Below are 27,862 nucleotides of genomic sequence, written 5' to 3'. Positions count from 1 at the left end.
TTAGCAACAGGTAGAAAATATTACTGCAATGTAATGGCTTGTAATAGAGCTGGACTATGCAGCAGTCGATCTTCAAATGGTATTATACTAGACAAATCGCCACCTATACCTGGAAAGGTTCGCGTAGGATCACGAGATCTGCACCTTCATTACCTATCTCAAAGGTATGCCATATAGTGTTTATTTGTTTTAGATAGATATGATTGCAGAATTTACTGTGCCCATGTGCATTTAGAACTAATAATAAGGTATTCGATGAACACTAACGTACTACTATGATCCCTGGTGATTCATATTGTTTTATTATCATTTGAAAAGGATTTATGTGTAGAGAAAGAATATGTAAATAGTATACCGATTAATATATTGCAAACACGCTGTGCTGAAATTGGAATATTAAACAGTAGATACTTCACTTTCGATTCCAATATTTATGCGAAAAGCTACAAAAACAAGCTCAGTAGCAAAAAGTTTTAACATAAACCCAATTCACAAAAATAACAGAAATACCATTCTTTTAAAACTTTACGAGTAATGTATGTTCGATTTATCTTTTACAAATTGATTATCAGTAAGAAATGAACTTTGAAATGATATGGGGTCGCCAGGCATCAACAATTAACATTTTAGCCAATGGCATATTAAAACGAAAATCTGATATGAAAATCGAATACCGAAATTTCGCATCATAGCATTTCAGTACATCATTTTCAGATCCCATGTAGAAATACATTGGATTGGTTTTGAAGATCCGGAATCCGGAATAGAACGATTTGAAGTTCGCATTGGAACTACTGAGGGCGTATGTGATATGTTGCCATCCTTCAACTCTCTTCTAAAAACAAGTTTCGTAAGAACTAATGTAAATCTCCCGATTCAGACAAAGTTGTATGTAATGGTGTGGGCATTTAATCATGTTGGACAGAATGTATCACAGATATCGCCTTTTATTTATATTGATGACACGCCGCCTCAAGTTGCTTTAAAACCCATGTTCAATTTGAACTTCGGTCGTTCGTCGGTGAATTCCTCTTTGGACTACCAGTGGGATAGATCGATCGTGGATATTTTCTGGGAGTTTACAGATGCAGAGAGTCATGTTGTTGATCAAACACTGTCATTAAAAACGCACCATGATGGCCACACACCGTTAGAAAATATTCAAATCGGTGCAGTTAATTCGTTTTCAATTACTTTGGATAAAAACAATTGGCTTAACAACGGCGATAAGTATTATATGTTTGTTTCCGCATGCAATGCTGCCGGACTTTGTTCAACATGTCAAACAAATGAATTACTCATTGATGCTTCGCCGCCACACACCGGGGGATTTATGCAACCAATGTCCTGGAAAAACTACATAACCGCTAACAAAACGATGGTGAATGTAACCCTTTCTTGGTATGGATTTACTGATGAGGAATCCGAGATTAAAATGTACTACATCACAGTCAGTAGATCATATTCAGGTGAAGATATGTCAGAAGGAAAACTGAGCGTCATTCCTACAGACGATGGCAAAGAAATAACAGCATCGTTCACTCTAAACAATGAAATTATAACAAATGAAAAAATAGTGTTGACAATCTTGGCTGAAAATTATGCAGGCCTCAACAGTACTGCTGCAAAAGTCACCGTTGTTGCTGTCCAAACTGGAAATTTTAAATCTCTCTCGGAAGCACAAGGTTATTTTGAAATCGAGAAGCACTCGTGCGACGTACACTATTGCGATGGCTCATGTACTTGCGCGGTGTTTGGGCGACCATGCCTTAGTGATGAGATACCCGAATGTTCAAGTAAGGCAGACATCAAAACAAATGTAAATATTTCAACGGGACTTGCGAACGGTAACAGGTTTTTCACAAAGTCGTCAGCTTGCATTTATGGAAATTGGAACATTACCCACGAAAACACACCAATAGAAAGATCTCAATGGACAATAGGAATATTCAACGGATCCGAACCAGGGGATGGAGTGTTTGACTTGAGTTCAGAGAGCCCTTGGATTGATGTTGGTAAAGAAAACAAAGGCATTTACTGTCTACCGGTCGGAAAAGGATTGAATACAATGTATGCTTATTCGCTGTATCTAAAAATATGGCTTAATGCTACCACATTTGAAACATATTCATCCAAGCCGTTATCAGTTGATCACACACCACCTTCTATACGAAGGGGCCGATTTATCAAGGATTCGAACATCTTTTGTCAATTGGATTTTGATGTCATTGATTGGACTGAAAATATCACCGCATGTTGGGATGGTGTATTCAGCGAACAACAAAGTACCATTACATATTACAATGTATCACTTGGAACAAGCGTCAAAGGTATTTAACAGCTCTTTTGTTAGATAAGTAGCTTTCTCATCTTCGCAGCTTCAACTATTGTTATATCTATTAGGGTTTTAGCGTCAGCGTTTGTAGTCATTTGTAAGATAAGTACAAATCGTTGTTCCATGTTTCGTAATTTTATATATGCATGGTAACTTGTTATTTGAACATGTTTTTTTTATACTCCAGGCAACGACATTGTCCAAGTATCAAACGTTGGATTATCTACGAATTTTACGGTAACTCGTGTCAGACTCGAGCCTGGAATCAAGTATTTCTTTACCGTAACTGCCGTGAACATATTAGGACTAAACTCACAAAAAAGTTCTGATGGGTTTCTCATCGATACTGATAATCCGATTCATGGTGTTGTATACAATACAGGTCGATTTATGGACAGTAGCTTCCAAGGAGAGGCCGATAGCTTAAATATTTCTTGGACAGGGTTTGTTGATCATTATTCAGGAATCCAAAGTTATTATGTTGCTTTAGCTGAAGTTAACGAAACGCTTAATCAAGGAGATTTTGTAAATGTTGGTTTGCAAACTACTTACTCGTTTCGGAATTTGATTTTGCAGCACGGCCACACATACATCAGTTACGTCAAGGCTGTTGATTCGGTAAAACACTACAGTAATGTTTCTGCATCGCCCGCTATAACTATTGATACGACCCCTCCAGCTGGCTTCTATTGCAGAAATTATAATGAAATAATGAGAGACACTTTTATGGTTGAAAGAGTACGTCTCATTGAATTTCCTTATTCATTTCGTAAAGACGGACTCTATCGAGCCATTGGTTATTTAGAAAGCGGTGTTAATGATTTCCGTGTAACGATTCAATCTGGATACTTACATTTTTCATTACCCATTGTGACCAATCATAACGGATCGATATATTTCGAGTATGATTTTTCACCATCCGAATCTTTGAATGAAACCGTATACATAAACATCTTCGGAAAGAATGCAACAGTTTACATGACCCTCTTTGAATGTGATGCAAAAGTTCAATCAAATGAAAATGTTGTAAGAGTTTCTCAGCTGGTTGGCTCGGAAATACTAGTAGCTGTATCAGTGAATGTTGAAGACAAGGAAAGTAAAATAAAACAGGTATATATGAAAAATCACATTGCTTTGAAATAAAACTTACGCAATTCCATTGTGAAGTTGGCAAAATTTTCATTTCAATGATTCACTTAAAAATCACATTCTTACCCGTGTTTCTTTTTTGTAGGTTCTGTTAGGTGTTGGAACATATCCAAATTCGTTTCAAATTGTTCCTCTCCATCAAGTTCACTGTGTACACATTCATTTGTTAAACATCGATGGCGTTTCCCACAGCACACCATTATTCGTAACAGCAATAGTGGATAACCATGCTGGTTTAAGGTCAACCTTTGCATCGATACCGATCGTCGTTGACAGAACAGGTCCAGTGATATCGTTGTTGGAATTTAATACCATATCTTTCTCTGATACAGCTGCAAATGGGACTGTAGAAACAACAGTTAATATTTCTTGGAGTGCGATGGACAACGAATCTGGGCTAAAGTCATGTTATGTTGGAATAGGTAATTAAATGTTAATCTTTCCAGGCACTCGTCGCGTTTCCGAAATGCGGCTCTCTGAATTTTTTTTCAGCCGACAGTCTAAAAAAGTAATGTTTACTTGCTAATATATTCTTATGTATTAAAATATGCATTACCCATGTAGGAATTCAATTTGATATACAGGATGATATATTGTTTAGAAATAGAAATTGCAAATGATAATTCGTCGAAATTGCGTGAAATCACAAAACAATACATTGTTGTGTTCGTAAATTTCAGGAAATACAGTCAATGATAACAACGTTTTAAAGGCTACGTATGCGCCGGGAACAATGTTTACAACAATCATGTTAAATTTAGCACATGGAACACGCATGATAGCGAATATAAGATGTGTCAACAAGGTAGAAATAGCTTCAGCTATGTCATCAAGCACCCAATATGTGTTGTATTCGAAACCAGACATGAACTCGGTGTATTTGGATGTAATCGCTGACAATGAAATGTCTACAGATTGCAACATGAAACACGTTTTCTCTGAAGGTCCTGTAAGCATTGCGCCAACTGCGTCGCCTTCTTGTCCCCTTTATCTTCAAACGAACGACTCCTCGATTAAGCTTGAATGGTCTGGAAGGACTGATAAGCTATATATTGAACGATTTGAGTTCAAAGTAGCGAAGAACGAAAATGAAACGATTATAGACTGGACAAGCTGTGGTTTACATAGAATGGTCGACGTTGCTGGACTTTCCCTTCAATCTAATCAGATGTACACATGTTCTGTACGTGGGATTGATATACGAGGCGGTAGAAGTGATCCTCTGACGGCATTGGTCAAACCACGATGGTCTGTACCATCCTTAACAGGTACAAATGCAATCAGTACTGTTCTGTTTTCACCTAAGCACATGATTCCGTGGTTGCCTTATTTTCATTCCGAGTTTATACCTATCATGTGTTTGACTTGCGAGTTTGTTGTATTTCTTTCAGATGTATAACAACTAGGAATGGTACATTTTAAAAATAAAGATTACTTTATACATGGTTATAGTTTAATAATTTGTTAATGATGAGTTTGTGTTGCAAAAAATGCTAGAGATATTTTTTCATTACTGTCAGTTTTACTATTGTTGTGTTGTTTTTGATTTTCAGATAAAGCGATAACTGCTTCTTTTTCAAACAAGACGGTCTCTTTAAACTGGACGCACGTATTTGCGATAAAGTCAAACAATCCCTTCCTTTATGACGTCAGTGTGGGAACAAGAAAAGGATACAATGATGTCATCGATATTAAAAAGACAAGAGATGCCTTTGTCACTTTTCGTCTGCCTGAAAATTATATCTTGGGTCCAGTTGGGAACGAACTCTTTATAAACGTTGTGTGCAAAGACATGCTTGGTTTATTCACAGTGTATGAAACAACCATTGCAGTTTTATAGAACGAGTCCAGTTGGTTTAATTTTGTTTTTGCCATATCGCCATGAACAAGTGTTGCATTATACAAAATTATCTGCAGTTAAGTTTTCCATCTGGTCATGGTATAGAACGTTAAATAGAAACTAGGGTTTTGTTATAGTAAATATATAATGATATTGTTATATACTTTTTTTAATTGTAATATTTATTTTAGCATAATGTTATGTTAGTTTGGTGAAATATCTAATAAAATTGTAATCTAAGAAATGGGCTGTATTTTGCTATGGTTTGATGCGGATTATTCTTACGCAGCTTAAGGCAAGTAGTATTCAATAAGATTTGAAGAAGTTGTGAAAATAGTTTTCGTAAAAGATCTACTAACCTTTCATGTTCCAAAGCTTACGATATACGGTGCTAAAACCTCGCGAACAACAGTTTCTCTATACGCCACATCCAAAAGTGGAGAAATATCACAAGTGGTCAGCGGTCGGAGACTATCAAATGCTCCTCATCAACACAATAAGTACATGCTTTAGATAGGCACAAGATAGGTTGATGCCAAAAAAGCATTATCACGCATGTTTATCTCATTTAACTGTAATGATCAAAACAAAATAAGCATATGATTTGTGTACAGTTAAAAATAGCCTTTATAAATGTTTTTTTTTTAATTAATAGCTATGCTATAATGGAGCATTTTCAACGCATTTTAAAATGCTGTGGCTCCAATGATTCCCTGACGTGGTAATAAGTTTCGATTAAATTGTTCAAATCGATTACACTCGTTTACGCGGAGCAGTCGAAAGCTCATCAATTCATGGGAAACAATGGTGATACTCAGTGTCGTAGCTACACTGGGGCACACCGAGGAAGCCTCGGTGTTTTTGGGGGCATATAACAAGTTCTATAGCTCTCAAAATAACTCTTTTCGACTTTCTTTATTTGCCTCAATGTACACAAACTATCGAGGCGGAAAGTCTATATTTGAAAAAAGAACTGAATATTTAGATATAATAGGATAAACTCTACAACGGTACCATACCGTTTAATGTTGACTTAATGATTATGTAACCAAAGTCATGACGTTGGAAGAAGGTGCAGCTGCATGTGACGAAGTCTTTTCCCCCAACATTTCAAGAACATTCAAACTAATTATGTGTTTGCCTAGCTGTTGGTTCTTGCACTTGTGAAAGGATTTTCATTTCACTGAGGCGGCTTAAGACCTGGAGTCGGGCAGCAATATGGGTGTCTTACAACTTAATGGTTTGGCACTTGCCTACCTCCACAGGAACAACATTTCTGTTAACCCTAAACAAATTCTTAAGTTATGGGACGCCACAGGACACCATCGCATAGCACTGGCATTCAAAAATTAAAGTGACGATTTGTGAAGTTTAGAAGTAGGTGTATGGTATTGGTAACAAAGCCTCATATGATTGTGAAAGTAAATTTCTTCTAAATGCACATTTGTTTTGTCTAAATTTATGTAAACCGTTAAGAATTAACTTCATCTGTATCAAAAGTTATAGCACTAAAATGTTTATTATTTTTCCGGGGGTGGGCATGCCCCCAGACCCCCCTAGACCGTTCAGCCTGCCTCGGTGTTTTTTGAAGTCTGGCTACGGCACTGATTCTAGACCCTTTGTTTGCAGCTTTGCTAGAGGTTGGTTTTAAATTGAACGTTTAACATTTAATTAAACATGCCTTTTCTGGCTCGAAACAGTAAAACAAATATAGTCCAATAACTAGTTCTTATTTTGTTCCTTGCCAAAGGCAAATGCCAGTCAATATAGAGCGCATCGACCTATCATATCTTTCCCGTTTCTTTCGGTGCAACACAAACGTCATAAACTCAATTAATGAAGATGATCTAGTCAAGAACGTCATTCACGCCTTCAACTTCTTCAGAAAATGGTTAATTGGCCTCTTTTTAAACGATTTATGGTCAGTGAAAATAAAACGAACGCAATTCATGATAACCACATATGGCCACACATCTTGATTTGAATTAACGCCAATGGGAGTAAAGTTAAAAAGTTTAAACTGTATCTCAGGACAATCTCAATATTACTGGAAATTGCACCATCAATTGTCACATATGAATCTTTTTGCACGTACATGTAAATACTGTCCTTTACGGTTACAACCCCTCTCTTGATGTAAATGATGTTGTGATAAAAAGTGTTCTGTGTTTCACTTAAAGTTCTTATTTTGTTGGTGTCACATATACATGTTTATGTTTGTCGGAAAAATTGAGGTATTTTATGTACAATAGTATGAATTCCTCTGACAAACATAAATATTTATGTGACTTTAACAAAATAAGAACTGTCGTTTTTATTTGTTTTATTTTTACCGAAATCGAACGTAGAATTACCCATTTTACTATTGTAAGGGTAAAAAAGCACAACATGTGTGTTATATTGTGCTCGGTGTTTTTTTTTTTTACATATTCTTTCACGACTCACAAAACCCCTTTCAAATAATACAAAAACATAATGGGGTCACCAGGCATCCAAAAACAAAACAATATTGTATATTTAACACCTTAAGACGTTGTTGAGGCCCTCGGGTTGTCAGTAGAGTGTCTTACCACGTGACCACTGGACAACGGATGCCAAACTGGTGCTGCGAATGGGCGTTACTCTTAAAAAACAACAACACCAATAAAACATACTGTAGCAATGATTGTCATGCGTTTATTGCATAGTTCAATTGGTAATCTATTCTGTATATTATGCTACTATCTCAAAAAATGGCGCATGTAACAAATTTAGGTACATCACAATAATCGATAAAATTTTGATACCATACACAGTAATCTACAAAGGTAGATACTGCGTAGGGTGCTAAAATTTAATCGATTTGTTGTGTGTATTGAATGAAGTACGCGATATTTAAGAACCGAAGAATTTCGGCAGAAATAAGTTATTTTAACTACATGTATTCTTTACCTCAACGAATTAGTTTTTATGAACATGCCTGCGTGTAAGATAACTATCTTTAAAAAGAAAAACAGCTTTGCACGCCAAATAACACTGATTTATAGTGCTTCACGACCCCCAAACATATAATGGGAGAAAGGTCCACATTTGTTCTAAAGTTTAAACAATATTAGAAAAAATGTTTCTTTTAAGAAAAATAAAATTGAACATAACAACTGTGTATTCGATAAAGTGCCAAAGTGACATCACAAACCATCAGCTTCAAAACCTATATATATCTATTGAAAGTAGCCAATGGTCTGAGATAGTATAACTATGCTTTAATTCACTGTTATGTGTCAATTAACAGAAATAAGGCATGTGACAATGAGTATGCACTTCCAAATTGGTATAACTTGCTCTTAAGAATGAAAGTCTTAAACAAGCAAGTTTAATCAGTGACATTTAAAGATATTTTAGACTTATTTGTACACAATAAAAAGGAAGAAGACAGAACTAACTGATAACAAAAAGGACAGACAAAATAATAATGATCTCTTAGACTAGGTACAGTTACATATCCTCTGTAAACTGTTTTAGACTCTTGATTTAATATATAAACGCAATTTAGATGTCGAGTGTAAAATATATTACTTTCATTTTAATATTTTCGTAGTTTCGCTAGAATATGTTTTATCGTATGATATTGATATTTAATGTTTTAACTTCAGACGACTAGTTTAATATCACATTTTATTTTATTGTGTTTCATATTTTAAGTTCGTCGTACATTTATTGTTTAAAAGCTGTCTTAGTATTTTAATGATATTGCTTGTAATAAGCTATCAGTTTATATCGTTGTGAAGTGCCTTTGAACGTGTATATGAAAAGGGCGCTATATAAGTTTGGTAAATAATAATAATAATAATAATAATAATAATAATAATAATAATAATAATAATACGACCGACCATTGGGGAAGGTAGTCCACATTAGTACTCGGTGTATACACGCATTTTTAGTAATACTGTTATTACCACATTGTTGCTTAAAGGGTAATTTACTACAGTTTTGCAGCGAATATCAAAGGTCAAAGGCTATATATTTGATTTTTTTGTATATGTCAAATCCTTCACGTATAAATAAATCTTCGGCCAGTTGTTGTGATTCTGGGTTAAAGCATTTTATCATATGTCTATAAAGCTCATAAAAATAAACTAAATTACCCATAAATGTTATTTCATATCTGTTTCTTTCACAAAAAAATAAATATCCAACCAACAATTATGAGTTTAATGTGGGTTTTTTTTCATACCTTACTATCAAAACATAAAGGTATGTACAGAAAAAAGTTGTAAATATTTTGCTTTGTTTACTGAATTGAATTAAAGAGGTAAAACCTGCCTTTTGGTAGATTCAGGCGTTAACCTATTGCTATTAAACCTGGTTTATGTTTAAACTTTTGCTACTGAGCTTGTTTCTGTAGCTTTTCGCATAAATATTAATGCTTATTTTTTGCCAAATCCTTTTGCAATTACATAGAAAGACATGAATATTACCTTTTATTATATATTTCAAGCATCATCAACTTATCTTAATACAATCAAGTCAATTTTATTAACCCTAACCCTTTATTCATACAAAATAATAATTGTATTTAAACAATCCTTAACTGATTATATTGACTATATAAAATATAACTTACGCATTTCACCCAGCGTGCCCGAGGTTCGGGTTTTCGGAGCCAGAAAGGAAATACACTATTGTTTTTCTTGCACACCTTAAACTGTCCATGTGTGTACAATGTGACGCATAAAATGCATGTCTGTACGTTTCATGATACAATGCGAGTGATTTTGTTTACTGGCGTTATGATGAAAAGTATTTCAGTTCATGTTTACTTCAAATAGTTCCTCTGAAACATGGCTATCTTAAAGCTGAGTTATTTCATTTTGTAATTAAAATTCTTGCAGAAATTTATATTTAATTGATCTGCGTTTAAATGTCATACTTTCCTTTTTTAATGAACGAAAGAAGTCAGGTCTCTTAAGAGACTATAATTGCATTGGTTACACTGGTTTAAAGTGGTTCGCATTTATTGAGAAGGATATGTTACACCTGTCATAGGTGTCTGTTACAACTGTTAGATCGAAATATGTTCCAACTCGAAACCGTGTTTTCAGGCCGCCGTCTGATCAGAGTTATGTGGTTACATTAGTAACAATATATATACTCGTATAATTTACTGAATCGGACATAAGTTGATTTAAACGTATTTATTCAGTTCAATATACACAAGAAATCAATGCACGATGTACAAATATATAGAGTTTAAAATGTTTCTGAATGGATTGATAGATAAGCATGTTGAATGCATGTATAAGTTTCTTTCCATGTTGGAGTTTACCCGTTCTAGATTGTTCGGTAATATAGCTGATTAGGATATAGACTAGGTTGTGTCTTAAAATTACAAGAGCATACCAAGTATTAAAAACGTGCTGAAGAATAAAAAAATGTGAGTGTGCATACTAAGTGAGTGCATTCCGTATGCTTAACTTTAAAAATAAAAAGTAAACAAATAAGTGAGAAGAGATGTCACACATATTGACCAGCAGTCCGTAATCAAAGGTGAGCCCGCACGGCGCTTCAAGACCACACGTTTAATCGTTTGGTTGCCGCAATAACGTTCTGGACTCGTGTAAAGAAAAGTCTGTTTTTTTCGCCTTGTGCAAGAAGTTCGTTGCCATGCAGAAGATTGTTAGCAGTTGTCGCACAAGGAAAATCAGGTAATTTTATAAAGAGAATATTCTTTAGAAGATATGAAGACTCATAGCATACATATGAGCACAGCAGGAATTTAGTTGCATGAATATGATACCAAAACGAAAGTAATTAACATTAACTGTGAGAATGATACAAAGCAGTATGCAACCGATAAATGAAAAGTTTAAAACGAGACAAAACACAACAAACATAAAAAACTATAGTATTATCAAAAAATGTTGTTTGATAAGTTTATTTCAGGCACTTTCTCGTGAACTTGATTATGATGTCACGCAGTTTCCGACGAGATGAGGCCGCTGCCGTGGTGGTGATTGCGGTTTTCCGAGTCTGTGCAACCTGTCTACTTAATATAGCGTAAGGTTCGCCCCAATTACGTAGGCAAGGTCGATGATTTTCAGGCAGGTAGAGACGCCGTCCGACTCGGGTACGTTCGAAAGTCTTAGATTGTTTCGTCGGCTATACTGTTTGCTTTGTCATGTTGATTGTATGAGCCATTTTTATGAACTGTGGCTTTCAGTTAAGAGCATACGGTCTCAAGGGCTTCCATTATCAACTACACTTGTCACGAGTGACGTGAGCTGTACTTCTGATTAGCCTTTCTATAGGTTTCCTATCTTGGCTTTATCTTGTTCTCGAAGACATAAACGGAAATTACTTGAAGCAGCGAGTACTTATATACCCATTCATCATGTACGATCAAACAAAGACACACTTATGAGATATCTATAGTAGCAATTACTTGTTGAATATCTTATTGAAAGCCTACTGCAGCCAAAACACTTTGATATTAGTCCACATGTTATCTTTTGGCTAGTTTCGCATTGAAAATATTTGTTTAATTAATAGTACAAATTTGATAAATATTGACCGATCAATACATTTTTGGCTGACCTTTACAAGATAAAAAAATCATCAAGTGTTAAAAATCTTGCTGCAGGTTGATAATAAATGCGGTGTCTTTGTTTGTCCTATAAATCCCAAAAACTATATCGCCTTTTGATAAATGTTTGCAGAATGCGTCTTCCTTTTAAAAGATAGGTTTTGAGTGGATGTTGTTCGGCCGATGATAATATTTCAGATATATCATAAAGAATGTTCATATTTACTAGGTCATTAATTCAAATGCGATTGTATTTGAAGGACAATGGTTTTAACATTCATTTTAGGTTTTGGATTGTGGAATCTTATTGATGGTTCAGGTATGTAAAAAGAGGACAGTGCGTATATTTGTTTGATGCCCTAATTGAGTTTTATTCCAGCAAAACCGTACCATAAACATCAGTTTTGTTCTAGATTAAATAAAGTAAATAACCATCTATTCAAATCAGACAAACAGCAAATGTGCGAGTTGAAGAAATCCGACCAACAAACATAAGGCTTGTCTCTAATAGTTCGATTAGCATCTTGCTAGTTTGTTATGCCATGACTATAATTTTGTTATCAAAAGACATCGATAGTAAATGCTACTAAATATAGTTACAGTTTACGTTGACATGCGGACAAACAACTCATCCAAATATTTAATTCTATTTTGATTAAAATAAGCATTTAGTTATTCAATTTACATGTGTACATAGCGATAGGAGAAATCACCCTCGAATCAGATAGTGAAAGGATCTCAAAAAATAATAGTTGCGTTGGTAAAATTTGTTAATGGTCGACAGCCATCAAAGTTTGATATTTTTCTAAACACTCTTGGGAGACTATTGCCCCTACTTGTTGAACAAAAACGTAAAAGTATTGTAATCGCTTTATGGATATAATCAAACATTGTGTTTATTTATCAGTTTCAAACCTCACCAAATTATTGAAAACAGCACCAATACTTTGTTTTGCAGGTATGTTAACAGGCACAAAAATCGAAATTAAACTTGTATTCACTTTAATTTATCACTGAGTTGCGCATTAGAAGGTCATGATCCGAACACATGTTAATAAATTAATCACACCCATTAATTATATGTCCAATGTCGAAGGTTTGACCAAAATAAATCTATCATCATCCTTATACCAAATACTTTCACGTGTGTTGAAAACATCCAACCAAAGATCCTCGTTAATGCGATATGTGTTTTATATATGTACAGTTATTTCAAAAGATAATATCAGCAAACTATGGAAGTCCCCAATATCTATTCCTCTTCATTCAACAGATTGGCACATCAACATGAAAATCTGCCCAGACTTAATACATTTGCATCTTGTTGTGCTGCATTTTGTTTTGCTCATCCGAACTGGCTTCAGTTCACCCAATTATATGGCTGGTTTGTGGCTGCCTTGTCTTTGGCTTGATCTAGGTTGGTGGCCACCATTGTATGAGAACGTATCGCTCACAAGACCAATGTCCCTACATTGCAAATCAAGGTCACAGAAATGCATTAGACAATATTTTATTTCGTTATGGTAAGCACTTTTCTCTTTAAGTTGTGCTTTATATGGTAATACATTACAGTACCAATATTTTCCAATCTTCCTTATACCTCCTCATTATTGACAATTATATGACACGTTTACCTTCAGTGAAACACTTTCCACTTGATTTCTTAAATTGTTCTATCTATGCACTTTGGCGATCGGGTGTATCAATCACATTCTGTGAAAGCTCTAGTATAAATTTTAGCTCACTACAATATTAACTCTAACAAATAAGAACGCAATATTCTATAAAAGACTGCAGCCACATATTATACCATAATGTTAAAAATGAAAATAGTCTCAACAATATACAATAAACTATACTGAACTTACCTTTAGTGTTTACCAATATATTCCATATGTTTTACACGATTGACTTGACTTGATCGTTATGAAAACGTATCAAAACAAGTTTCTATTATACGAAATATCAGCGGAAAAAATACAACTTCCAGGAATAGTAATGTTAGGATTTATAATGCCAGTGACACGGCACAGACCGTCTCTAATACATTCGCGCTTGAATAACTGTTGGTAGTTTTTTTTTATTTATTGTAGGGAGTTTTGCTCTTTTTGTAGAACAGATCGGGGCCATTGTTGTGATAGAGTTTAAGTCGAAAATATATCGCTGTTTTTTCTCATTTCCGTCGTATGATAATATCGTTTAGTTACGACCATGTTCATCTGCTTTCTCACTTTGAATACCTCAAAACATTGTGACATTCCGAGCTATGTGCAACGATTCAGACGAAAAATTATTGGATGAACGTAGTTAACCAAAACCACGCACTTGTTTTACGGCACTTGCATTTCTTACACAAATATAGGACGACCTATATCCAAGTCCATACATATCTGTGCGAACGTTGTACATGTTATTTTACTGATGGCCCCATTTTACGCCATCTTGATTTTTTTTTAATTCATCACAGGTGGCGTGAGGACATCAATCTGATTTTTGTTTTGTGAGCGTTGGCTTCTTATAATTTTTCAGTCATATAGCATTAATTATTTACAAAGCCGTTTACTTTCATAACCTGGGCCCGATTGTTCAAACTTTCGTTAAGGAGTATGTGCATTAAATGTTATGACTGTGTTGATATTAGGGATGCAAACGAATGGCAAAATTGATATTCGAATATTCGGTAATTCCTTCGATCGAATATTCGAATATTCGATTACCAAAATGAGAAGTTGTAGTAAACTATAAATATTCGCTACAGTTATAGCCGGTAAACGCGACGGACACTGAATTTTCCTAAAATTAGCATCTGAAATTCCAAATTTACAGAAGATAAATCCAACAAAAAGCAAAATATTCTGAACAATTAATTTCAATTCAACACCATCCATATTTGTAAACAATGCCATAATCGTAAATTCTCGATTGAATGTCGTGATGCACCAACGGATGGTCGTTCTGTAGGACGAGCAGCCTCGTTCTGGGATTGATCTCTACTAAATATAACTATGGAAAAACCAAACCTACTCGGGAATTAGTTCCATAATAAAATTACCCCTGAATTCTGACCCATATAAAACTTTGACGAGAATCCATTGTAAAACAAAACGGCTTAACAATTAAATTGACTGGAATTTATCTCCAATTTGACAACTCGTGACAAACAAACGCTTTTATTGCGATAAATCGCGAGATATAATATGAGACGATATTTTTGTCATTTTCTTGTTATTGTTATATTTCATGTTTCTTAACTCCAGATGTATTGTTCTAGTTGTAATACAATTATATTACGTATTTATAATATACTTGTCCTTTAAAATAAAACAATTAAACCTATAAATAAGGAACTATTTTATCTGCGCATTCGTTGTTGTATAAAATTGATTTACGATAGCTGTTCTAATTTACCAACCGATGAATACAACCAAAAAAAGTGAAATTGCTCTAAAATTATATATCAACAATCAACATTAACGCTTATGCTTACGACAATAAAGAAGACGTTAATTTGACGTTGGTCGTTGATGTCATTTATGTGTATGCAACTCCTTATTGTCTAAATAAATAGACGCCTATGAATGTTTTCGTGATTTTAAATATTGGCCGGCTCCCGGCGCCCGTACTCACTGCTGTAAATTCAATGATAAGAGATGTGTATCGATTTTCAGCGCCGTCAGTCAACTCGAGTCTTGAAATAACAGACAATATTCAAGTATAAATTGATATCAGACGCTTGATATACAAGTAAGGTGGGAGGGTATTGGAAAAGACATTAAAACTAGATAAAAGGTATAACATAAGGTATGAAAAGATACGCATGTCCTAACTAGTTTTTTTCCTGTAATGACGTGTACCTACATCTCGTAAACAATTAAAACATGTTTAAAACGATTTAAATCGCAAAGTGTATAGTTGGCTGGCTTAACATAGTTTATTTGTATTTAAAAAAATATAACTGTTTTAAAAACTGAAATGGAATTACAGCTTAAATAATACTTGATACTTTTTGGCATGGGATTTAAAGATGAGAATCGTGTTACATTGAAACATCAAACTGTCCACATGATACAAAAAGTTTCCTCTTACATCCATTATTGTTGTCAGAAATCCTAAATGCATGGAAATCGAGAAATAGTAATAGAAATGGTATGATAAAAATGAATATTGACTGTGATTAAATTGAAAACATCTAGGTTTCATTAAAATTGAATTGTTCTTTATGATCATCATACCAAGGAAAGTACATGTATAGAAGAAACAAACTAAGGGAAGATTACAAATTTGCAGTTTCAATGAGATATCAGCATATATATGTAAAATAATAAAAAGAAGTGAATTTGTTCGCAAGAGAGCTCTTCGGTCAATTCTATTTTCACAAAGTATTGATAAACTTTTACTTTTTAGTACTGGATAACAATAGAATCCATATACTATTTACGACAAAGATTAAACTTAGATACACATATTTATAAAGCATTTCCAAAAATAAACTATACAAGTGTTTTTAACTTTAGAAAAAACGCAAAACATGCTCATTTTAACTATGTTTCTGAGATTGTATTTTGATGCCATGGTTATAATTAATTGGTGGCTAATGATAATGGGAAAAGGTTTTTTCTTACGGTTGTGTGTAAATAAATAACTGGAAAATGGTTCTTCGGGCATGTATTTTAAGTATGTGTTACCGTTATAGAACCTTGCATGATTCTTGCTCTTATAATAACAATTTTGCTATAAAGTGAGGATAGGCAAGTTTTGAGTGCTACGTCTCAATGTCTCAGAACGTATGTGAATATAGACCCTGCAATCCAACATTTTGAAATGGGCATAACGATTAAAGCTCATACACTTTTCAAATTGCATCATTTGATGTAGCTTAAAAGTCGTTCCGTACATCATTAATTTGTGTCTGACAGTCTCTGATAGAAGTTCTGACGTTCTTAGTATATTGCTATTTCTATGGATATTCGTCTTCAATCATTGTTTGCTTATATCAAACAGATTGGTTTATTTTGTAAGAAACAGCAAAGTTAAAGGGTTGTTTTACCCGCCTATATAATAGTACGTTCTTTTTTAGCCGTATGTCCGACCGGATTCGGCCCAGACATCCATCGAAGTGGCTTTTGTTATCAATACCACAAATCCACTGTCTACACTTGGGATGGGGCTAGAAGTTTCTGTTCTCTGCGTCCTGGGGCTAGTCTTGCTAAAATCACCGACTACAATGTCATTGAAGACATAACCAACTCTGGTGAAAATCATGGTTCGTACTTTTTAATTTCTTTGATATTTAACATGTTAACTTTTGGTTGTAATTGGAAAAACAAATGTTGTTGTACTTTGTATTGTTATATTTTAAATGTTCATATGTCTGAAAAACGTTTTTTAGCCTATAGCTTTTGGATCGGTGCGACGGATCGTTCTAAACAGGGCCATTTTTACTGGTTAGATGGGACGTCTTGTTGCGACAATAGATTTTGGGTACATGGGGAGCCAAGTAATGATCGCCATGAAGACTGTGTCAATATTTGGAAACATGGAAGCCGAAAAGGCCTTAACGATAAAACTTGTAGTGACAAAATTGGCGCAATATGCATGATGAAAGGTGTGTTTATATTTAAATACGTCAAGTTCATTATAATTGTGTGTTTTTTACGTTTATTTCACAGCAAAAGACTCACATATTTTCCTCTTTGTTTTAATCTCTTAGATATTTGTTCACCCGCCGGGCATGTCAAAATTAAATTGGCCGTGGTACGAACCATTTAAAATATCAGCCTTATCTGAAAGCTTCCAGTTTAATGGATATATTTACTGAACGCTAAGATTATAGTTTATCAAAAGTGCTCAGATGTCTTTGTTTTGAACTTCGTTCAGCTGATATCGTCAATGATTATTCTCAAATAAATTATACGCAGTCGAATAATATAGATGTTGTTTTTTTTGTTAAGGTTATAGATCACTAAGTAAGTTTCCTATATATTCTTAAGTAAATTGGCCTATTTTTACGCGCAACGCTGGTCTCGAGACACCCAACATCTTATATAGGATGACGATACCATTTATATACTTAACATTGAACAACATTTCAAATGTAGTTACGTTTCTTATAAGACATATACACTTTGTTGAAAGTTACCACTAAGTATTCGATAACGTCGAATAAATCCCCCGTGTTAGTACAAAAAAAATGTAGTGAAAAAAAATGAAAATAATAAAATGCAAATCAAGTAAATCGAGATGTTAAGCATTTTATTATACCACAAGCAAACCTCCTAAGATTTTGTCGGTTATATATATTCAATTTACTCTCAGTATTCTTCGGGATTTTTAACAGAATCAAATGGACATGGGTTATTGATAGCATTGAAAATTTAAATATGTAAGGACATTTTAAGTAGTATTTTCTCCTGGAATTACTGTATCAACAATCAAATTGATCCAATTATGCTTTAAGTTTGAATTATTTTCCATGTCAGTTGTATGTGTAAATAATATGCATGTAGCACGCGTTATTGTTTTGCTGCTGTTGGATCAATGTTCTATATTGTATAAAATCTAGTTGGTTATAAAACAGATGTTGAAACCGCCCTAAGCTAAAAATTTAGAATTACCATATATATGTTACAATAACAAAAGTTTCAAATACGATTAAATCTAAAACACAAGAATAACCAATACAAATATATAAGGAATCGAAAAGCGATCCAATGCTGTTGATTGCTAAAAAGGAATGTTACCACTGACCCAAAGTAGCAGTTATTAACCTGTGTAGTGTAACAATAACGCCATAGATCTAATTCGTTTTAAGTTAGCAGCGCATCAAAATTGTCAACGTTAAACTGATTATGTTTAGTGTTGTCGGTGAAGCGGATATGCAAGAGAATACATTGGAAACTATCATTTTAGTCGACAATTGTCACTTTTAGATAGCTAACAAAAGCCTGATGAAACCTTTATTATTCGTGAAAACAAACAAATATGCTGGCCAAAATCGACATTGTGACTTTATACAAATACAATTCTAAACATGTAATACAGGGTAGAAAATAAAATATGAATATCTTAAAATACTATATGAATTCACTACCAAATCAAAATCGTAGATTACGGTATATATTTCGTGATATAGTATCAAAATAATTATACGTTATGGAAATCTTGTATAACTTTGCATTGACAAAGGCATTCAAAATCATGCAAGACGTTATACTTAACGTATATTTTTTGGTTACGGCGATTGCCGTTTTCTTTTTAACCTTTCTTGAATTGAAGAATGTGAGACATATTCCCACTGCGTGCAGCACAGCTGTTCCAGAAGTGAAAACACTATTTGTGACAAATGCGAGGGAGACAATGTTTACTTCAAACGGACACATTCGAATACGATATGCGAGCGTAAGGATAGTTTACTTATAAGAATTTTGATCTTACGTTAACAAATGACATATTATTTTGAAATTTTAACTACAATCAAACTATGTTTAAACAATGCTATTCAGTACAGCGAAACACGTTTATGAATATACAATGTAAATACACCTGATTCTAAAACTCAATTTGTAAATTCATTTTATATTAAAGTGACACTCTTATTCAAAATCAATACATACACTTGTATAACAAACATACATTTTGAGTGATAAACCTACTTAACTACTTACTAAATAATGCATTTATGGAAAATATCAATTACTGATAACAAGATTTTAACAGTGAATTTAATAGCAGAAAACGTAAAAATATTAAACGATTAGTGAGTGTTAAAAGATTTACTGTGAACTTCAATCATCTTATAAGTTAGAGATGCCGTGTTTCTTTCACGTTTCTTTCATATTAACTCGATATCTTCATAAAAATCATTGTTTTCTACATTAATTCAACCTTTTTGGTATTTTAAAACAGTTTTATCAATAGTGGTCAATCTTATGTGGGAGTAAGAGTTCATCTTTAAATATTGTATTAGAGATGTTTTAATATTTATTCAAGTATGTGCGCAAGAAATAACCACCATTGTTGGCCGGGCAAATGTGGCGGTGACTTAGTGAAAAACTGCCAATGCTCTGTCGGATTTCATAAAGTTTCAAAGGGAACCTCTGAAACTTCCTGCCAATGTATAGCATATTTCTACAGAATCGAACATTTTGTATTATAAGGGTTGACAAGAGTGTATAATCTAGAAAAGTCGTGAAATAGCCATTGTTTTAATGTTCCGTTGAAAGTTAAGTGGCATATGTCTAGCATTATTATTTTTAACTTGTCGCTTCACTTAATGTAGCCTGACATTACTTGTAGGAAATTAAAAGTCATGTTTAGAATTCTAGTAGCAATCGTGACCGATGCATATATTCCTTGAAAGTCATGCGAAATATTTGATTTTTTGTGAAAACACAATCATATGTTCAACAAAAATACGCATTCATTTTATTGCATTCATCTTTTTTTCAGTAAACAGCAACAACAAAGCTTCTATTGAAACATGTGCGATGACATTGTACAACAGTAATGGAAAAGGTAGAAGTTTTGAGTCAAACACTACATCTACGGCGTGTGATTTTCTACAAGACTTCTATGGCAACTTCCATCCCTCTAGACTTAAATACGATTTCGTCTCATCATTCCGTATAGATGCGTCTGGATGGGGTACAAAGCCGGGATACATAAAAGAAAGTCACTTTGGTGTAACCGATGCAAAGCTTGTCGTTGTTAAGCGAAGCGTAAAAGGTTCGTTTTGTTCGAAACATTTGGTCTTGGTTCTTAAATCACACAAGATGCAAATCTTTTGAATTATCCTAAACTGTAGTCCAGAAATTATTAATATAAATATTATCTTAGTTATACATTAAAGATCAAATCCAAACATAGACTCATACAGAGACACACAGTGACACAAGACAACACACACATATTACACAAATAGTAATAAATGTTGGGGCTACTAGGAGTGAGGTGTGGCCATTAAACTAGTTTAAGCCCCCAGTAGACTCGTGCTTCAGTAAGCAGATGCTTCACTAGGCGTTCCATGGCATTAATCACCTCATTAAACGGTAAAGCAATTTTGGTGAGGGTTTGTTTTGTTTTTGGTTTTTGTATTTGTGTATTTGGTATTAATATGCTTGTGTCTCTAGTTTATTGCCGTATGGGCCCTTGCCTTGTACTCCTAAATAGGGCTTATTTTTGAATTTCCGACTACCGGGCTTGTCCATGTAGTTAAAATTATATAACTTGAACGGTCAATAAGTAGTTACCTGTTGGTCAAACCGACTCAAGCTCGACCACACAATTTTTCCAACATTTATGAATATGAGTAAAAATTATATTTGGAAGCCTCATTGGATGTCTGTTTAAAGTAAAAACCATATGGCTTTTAACATAGACCTATTTAAATACGTTTCTAAACATTCGAATAGAACGATCACCGCTGTTGTTTTTTTATATTTTAGGCTCTGATGTACAGATAATGGAGCACCACGTTTTGAATGATACAAACCAAAGTCTTGCGGCCAGGGAATTATTTACAACGAAGGCTAATTTAAGTATAGCAGGTGGCAGTTATGCCTTACGTGATGGTGAGAGGTAATATTTATTTTGTAATTGAACCAAAAAAGGGCTATGATACTTTTCGTAAAAGTAGTTTTAGATGAGAAGGTTAATGTTAAGAATTTATTTTTATTCTGCGAACTTTTCAGGCTGTGTGTGCAGTTTAAATTACATTCTGGCGGCTATGTCGTTAGTAAGAATGAATACTCCATTGATGACCCACCACGCCCATACGAGAAAACTCGAGCGACCCGAGAGCTGTGTTATCGTTTCGATTCGTCGTCGCCAGTTCATTGTCAAGAAACTCATGAGTGTTCCTTTGAACCTCTAGAAATAAGAGATCGTATTACGAGAAATCCGGTTATACCTGTTAAGTTCAGAGGGTGGCAAGATCCGATTCCTGAAAACGGAAACCAAGAACATGCTTCTGGAATAGAATCATATACAATAACGGTTAATGAGGTAGTTCCGCCGAATGGTACACTTGGGTCAAGCATTGATTTTACGAAAGTCAATGCATCGGTTTCAAATGTTTATCTGAATCTAACATCTGACACCCCTAAACTATACTGTATATCAATCGAAACGAAAGACGTCGCCGATAACATCCAACAAGCTAGAAGATTTGTATTGTATGATAAAACGTCTTCCGTTGAGTCATTGGAAGAAGATCTTTTCTTTATAACATCAGCTTCAAAACAAACTAATCATGATTGGCAAACACACCACAATGACATTTGTATTGAATGGGAAGGGTATTTTTACAACAAATTTTATATGGATAACAAGCTGCTAAACCCTGTTACGCCCGCACCATTCAATCTGATACCAACAGACAGTGTGTACGAGCAGAATAAAGGACTTTTGCCAGTTTCAGGAACGACAAATGTTGATGGAATCATCCAGTTTAACTTAAATTGGTTACGATTTGATCGCTTTGGTTTGAAAGGTTCGGATGAACAAGCGGTTCAAAATTTTACGAGGCAGCGCACTTGCAAAAGTCTTAATATGTCCGACGGTGACACGTTTGTGTTCCATGTTAATGCAATAGATATTGTAAACAACTCACTTGTGAAAAACAGAACTGTGTTCATAGATCGAACAATTCCTAATGTAAACAATATCTACTTGGTAAAGAATGGCGAACATATGCTGTTTGTACATGATAGCACAGAACTTTCAACAATGTTGCTGTATTTTGAAGCGTTTGATATCCATAGTGGGGTGCAAAACGTTTTGTGGAAGCTGGAAACAAGCGATAGTTCTCTTACACTCGGAGACGGGGCACTCGGTGCTGTCACATTAGATGTAACTATGCATAATTGCTTTTATCTTGTAACGTTAAAAAAAGGTAATTATATCAATTAGATGATATACAAGTTTCGACGTAAATACTTAATTCACTAAAGATATGTATCTTTTCAGTCTGACTGCGGAAACGAAAGTGCAACTTGTTATTGTCCCTCCATAGGAAAATGTGAACATTTTAACTATACTGTATCATTAAACAAACTTCAAGCTTTAGGAACCAACAACGGAAATCACAACAGAAATTATGTTTTTACACTTCACGTAACAAACCACGCATTGCTTACAAGTGTTGAGTATTTAGACATTTTGGTCGATGACTCGCCACCAGAAAAGGGTGTTGTGTTCGAAGGTAAGTTATTCGTATATATTTTGATACTTGCTGACAATTTGTTTATAGTTATCCAGATTAACAATATAATTTTTGAAAAGGGTGGTAAAACAAAGTACAGTCCATACCCGAACTTCTAGTGAATCTGACACCTCCGAAAATTCTAGCCAAGTGGAAATGTTTAAAATAGGTCCCTTACATCCAGGTCGAACTAATGAGAAATTCGAGCCATGCGATTTCCAGCCAATTGGGTTTGACCGTAATATATTGCTGGTTCCTCGTTGAGTGTCTGTTGTCTATGCTCCTTGTGCCTTTAACAAGATCATGCTTACAGTTACGCTGCTAAGCCTCACACTATATTGCAGGTGCATCTGGTGCCAACGAGGTAGATTATACCAGTGATACGGAGTTTCTTGTTAACTGGCATGGCTTTATCGACCACGAAAGCGGCATCAAGAAATATATCGTTGCTATAGCAGAGAGATGCTTGAATGCTGAAGAGTTGATGCTTGACAAAGATATCTCAACAAACATAAGTTTTGTTCAAAAAAAGGAAGTACTTTACACCGAAACAACGACAAAATTTTATGTAAATGAAACAGGAACTTTCTACACAAGTGTCATTGCATTTAACAATGCTTTGAATCCTTCACAAGTGTCATGTTCTGACGGTATAACACGTGACACGTCCAAACCTGTTATATTCAATGTGACCATTCAAAACGCGAGAGCGTCTGAGTCCATATATTGCTTAAATGATAGACCATACCTTATTCGTTCGGACTTGACGGTTATTAATTTAAATTCAAGTTCTAAAAGTTGTAAAAACATATGCAAGAGCGTAACCACAGATGTTGACGATTTTCTCATTGCATTGCCTAATAAAAAGCTAGAAGAAGACGCAACTATTTCAGATTTTTTATGCCGTAATCTTCAAAAGCACAGTACGACCGATTTCATATTCGTACCCCACGATAACTTTGCTTTGTCATTTGAATGCAAAGAAGACATTTCTCAAATTGATGACTTTTACGTAGGCATGTCTACATCAAGAGGCAAGCAAGCTATGCCAGACCTTGTTGATTTTCGTTCAACCAACCGACGAAAGAAGTTTATATACAGGCACACAGCTATTGGTTCCGACGAACCGTTTTTTATCGTAATAAAGGCTGTAAATAAGGCTTCAGTAGCGGCATATGTTACATTTGGACCGATGATTATTGATGAGACGCCACCATATGCAACTGATAAGCCATCTGTTACCGTCAAAGGAGATTTCATTTTCGTTGAATGGGCAAATTCTACTTTCGTTGATGATGAGCAAAAATCTCCTGTGGATCAAATATTTATCCAATTCGGTAAGGATTTCTCATTGCATTTGAATAGTAGTTGTTAAATAAACGACTATCAAAAAATACTTTATCTAATGTTGTGTTTTTACATTGATTGAATATATTTGTCTCTTTTTAGGGCATAGCAATAAAAAGGACACACCTCTGCTTGAATGGAATATGTTTCATTCTATACCTTGTTTTGGCAACGCATTTTGTTTCAAGTACCCATTGCGTCGTCTGCAACACATCGATGCTCATTTCAACTATGGTTTTACCGCAACCATGATTATTTATAACAAGGCTGGACACTTTACCGAACATGAAACAGACACTTTTCACATTCCATCGAAATATCCTCCTGGGGCTGGAACGGTCAAAGACATCGATCCATCTTTTCTATATGTAGCCAATCAAGAGGTTGACATTCATTTTACACCACATACCGTTTGTGCTGTTTGGTATGGATTTCAACACCACGTCAACCTAACGTTCGAAATCGGTGTTGGAATAAACGCATCAGTACCTGATAAGGTGCCATTTAGGAAGTCAGATACAAATGTTTCCTCTTGTATCTCGTCACCAGATCTTAAGTTGGATACCTTCTATTTCTTCATTGTTAAAGCAACATGTCAAGCTGGAAGCACAATTTCTAGTTCAAATGGCGTCCGTATAATCCCAGAGAAACCGGCTATTCTTGAAGACGTTACTATTTTAACCCAGCCTAGATCATCTCCACGTTTTAGCATTTCAGAAACTAGTTATTCAGTCTCCGTTTGTATTATTTCGGCTATAAATGTAGGTGCAAGATATGACCTTCATTTTACCGCTGCTGAAAACGTATCGGCATCCTTGAATGTCAATATTTCGGATGGTTTTATCACTCGCAAAACGAAATCTGAAAATAAGATTTCTCTCAGTTTTATTTCCTTCCTGCAAAAACCTTGTTTTCAGTTTCTCAACGTTACTATAAGTAAGATACAACTGGAAGAAATTGGTCAAAACTTCACCAAGGTAAATGATTCAATATATCTTGCCATTGACGATAGAGACGACATACCCTACAGTGTTTATTATGAAGTAGCTGTTATGCAAATGTGTGAAAATGGAACTCTGTCTTGCAATGAAATTATACGACCATTTCAACGCACGAACCTTAAAAACGTTACAAAAATTGAAAATGTGCCACTTGTTTCTGGTGACAAGTACAGAGTGTGCTTGCGTATTTGTTCGACAATGCAGTGTTCAAAAAGTATACTGACGGACTATTTCGAAATCGATGTACATCCTCCATTCGGTGTAATACATCGTGCAAGCATTGAACAGTCTGGCAAGCAAGGTAGTTACTTCTTGTCTGCTGAATGGGAGTCATTTGTATCTGCAAGTGGAGTATCTGTTTACAAATGGGCCATATTTGAAGACAGCAGCAGTGCACAGCTTACAAAATGGGTTAGCTTCATTCCGCCAAACACATCTAGAATAGAGGTACCTATTTTCCTTATTTGTAAATGCATCATGTAGAAAAGTAAAACATAGTCAAGTCTGTGCTGATAATTTCAACGCCGAAACTACAGGAACAACCTCATTAGTCAAAAACTAAGATATGTATAGAGACACAAGATTAAAGGCCTAAACGACAATTAATGAGAGATACAAACTTAGACACCGCAAACAGACCACACACGTATAAATTACATTACAATGACACTAATCACTCGAACAGGATCTTGATAAAATTCAGGTTCATGCAAGTTTCCCTGTTCTTAGCTAGTTTCGTTAAATTTATGGTAGTTCATTTTACCATGTTTATAATATTTGCCAAAAACAAACGAGTTCGTAAAAACAATTTCAAACAAAAAAGACGAGTTAAAAATGTTGTGATTCTAAAACGTCTTGAAAAATTGACACAAAAAATTTGTTTATGTTCAAATGATATGATGTATTTGAAACAAGATCTGTTATGCTTTTTAGGTCAAAGAGGTTGTTGATATCCCAGTGCATATTCACACGACGGTGCGATTTTGTATTCAAGCGTTTTCGTATGTCGGACTACACTCAACAACATGTAAACGCCTGTCATCCTCTGGGTTTGGCGGGATGCATAATTCAGTAGTTTATGAGTTTGATAGGAACAATCAAAACTGGTCACTCATACAACAGGTAAGACTTCTTCATCACGTTTGAAACATATGTGCATTTGTAACTATACATAACTATGCTAGATTGATAATGATAATCCAGCCAATGTAATCAGCATGTACACGTTGTTTCAAGTTGATGCACAGTTCCGACTTGGGAGACATGTATTCGTTCATTCACGACAACGAAGTTAATTTTGGAAAAGCGAACACGGATATTGTTGGTGTTGTTATCAACTCTGAACATCGAAATTTTACATGGTATTTGATGACTGTCAGGCATGTGCCAAAAGAATGCCGTTTTAGTCGAAACTGTGTTTATGGAACAATCAACAATGACAATGTATTTTACATTGATAAAGAGTTTTTGCAGCCAAGTACATTGTATTACACGTGCGTCCGTTCACCAAGAACAGAAGTAAAACGGGAGTTTTCGACAGAGATATTGAAAGAGCTTGAGGCCTGCAGTAACGGATTTATAATTGATGATGCACCACCCTCACACGGCATCGTTACTGTTGAAACAATAAACGGATACGTTAACAATAATGATCTACACGTTTCTTGGACTGGGTTTACCGACGAAGTTAAAACGTTTCAACTAGGCTATCCCAGTGATATAAAGGAATATACTGTTGACATTGGTATGTTTTTATTATATTTTTTAACTAGAAATACTGATTTTTCATGTTTTTATATTAGTTTGAATAAATGCATGTACAATTAATTGTAGTGAGCCAGTCACAAAATAATGGGTCAATTATCACCGCATTTGTTGGACTTAACGAACACGTGGAGTTTCCACTTCATGCTGCTTCCATAAAAGACGGAAATTCATTTTTTGTCACAGTCACAGGTATATTTAAGAGTATTACTTGATCTCTGTTTTTGTTCATCATAAAGACCATAATAAACACAATTCAAACTACCGGGAAACCCAGTGTAGTCAAAGTGTAGACTATGAACCCTATTTGAGGCCGGGTTTAACTAGTTTATCATAACACAGCTTAGTAGGTAAATTAGGTAAAGAATTGTGTGTCTGTATGATCAACATCACTCTTATTTTCCAGCTCATGACTACGCAGGTTTTCAAACCAAATCTGTGTCTGATGAGGTTGTAATTGATCGTTCACCGCCGGCGATTGGAAAACTGATATTGAACAATCAACTGTTGAACAACAACACACTCATCGCAACATTCGACATTCATGTTGAGTTAGTCGACTTTACCGATTACGTGGCATAGATGGTTTTGAAGTATACATCAGCACAAAACCAGACACAGTGGATATATCTTCAATGCGAAGGTTTCATGAAAATACTTT

At 34.8% G+C, this 27,862-nt stretch overlaps 2 protein-coding genes across 2 annotated transcripts; both read left to right on the top strand.

The window, feature by feature from the left end:
• The first annotated feature begins 4,385 nt into the window (after positions 1 to 4,385).
• Positions 4,386 to 5,547, top strand: LOC128245628 (uncharacterized). The gene is made up of 2 exons (XM_052963833.1): positions 4,386 to 4,752; positions 5,038 to 5,547. Exons 1-2 carry the CDS (start codon positions 4,389 to 4,391, stop codon positions 5,322 to 5,324), a joined length of 651 nt encoding a protein of 216 aa, XP_052819793.1. The 5' UTR covers positions 4,386 to 4,388; the 3' UTR covers positions 5,325 to 5,547.
• Positions 5,548 to 6,864: 1,317 nt separating this feature from the next.
• On the top strand, positions 6,865 to 27,783 carry LOC128202858 (uncharacterized). Its single transcript, XM_052904018.1, has 14 exons — positions 6,865 to 6,964; positions 16,967 to 17,152; positions 17,279 to 17,494; positions 19,165 to 19,287; positions 20,338 to 20,613; positions 21,333 to 21,465; positions 21,579 to 22,737; positions 22,855 to 23,089; positions 23,434 to 24,426; positions 24,539 to 25,884; positions 26,371 to 26,559; positions 26,674 to 27,181; positions 27,271 to 27,393; positions 27,608 to 27,783. The coding sequence occupies exons 1-14, from the start codon at positions 6,865 to 6,867 to the stop codon at positions 27,781 to 27,783; spliced, it is 5,763 nt and encodes a 1,920-aa protein (XP_052759978.1).
• Positions 27,784 to 27,862: the final 79 nt, after the last annotated feature.

Source organism: Mya arenaria, chromosome 9, assembly GCF_026914265.1.
Source record: "Mya arenaria isolate MELC-2E11 chromosome 9, ASM2691426v1".
Classification (NCBI taxonomy): Eukaryota; Metazoa; Mollusca; class Bivalvia; order Myida; family Myidae; genus Mya; species Mya arenaria.
The sequence above is the reverse complement of the archived record's forward strand: the minus strand, read 5'-3'. Positions and strand labels throughout refer to the sequence as shown.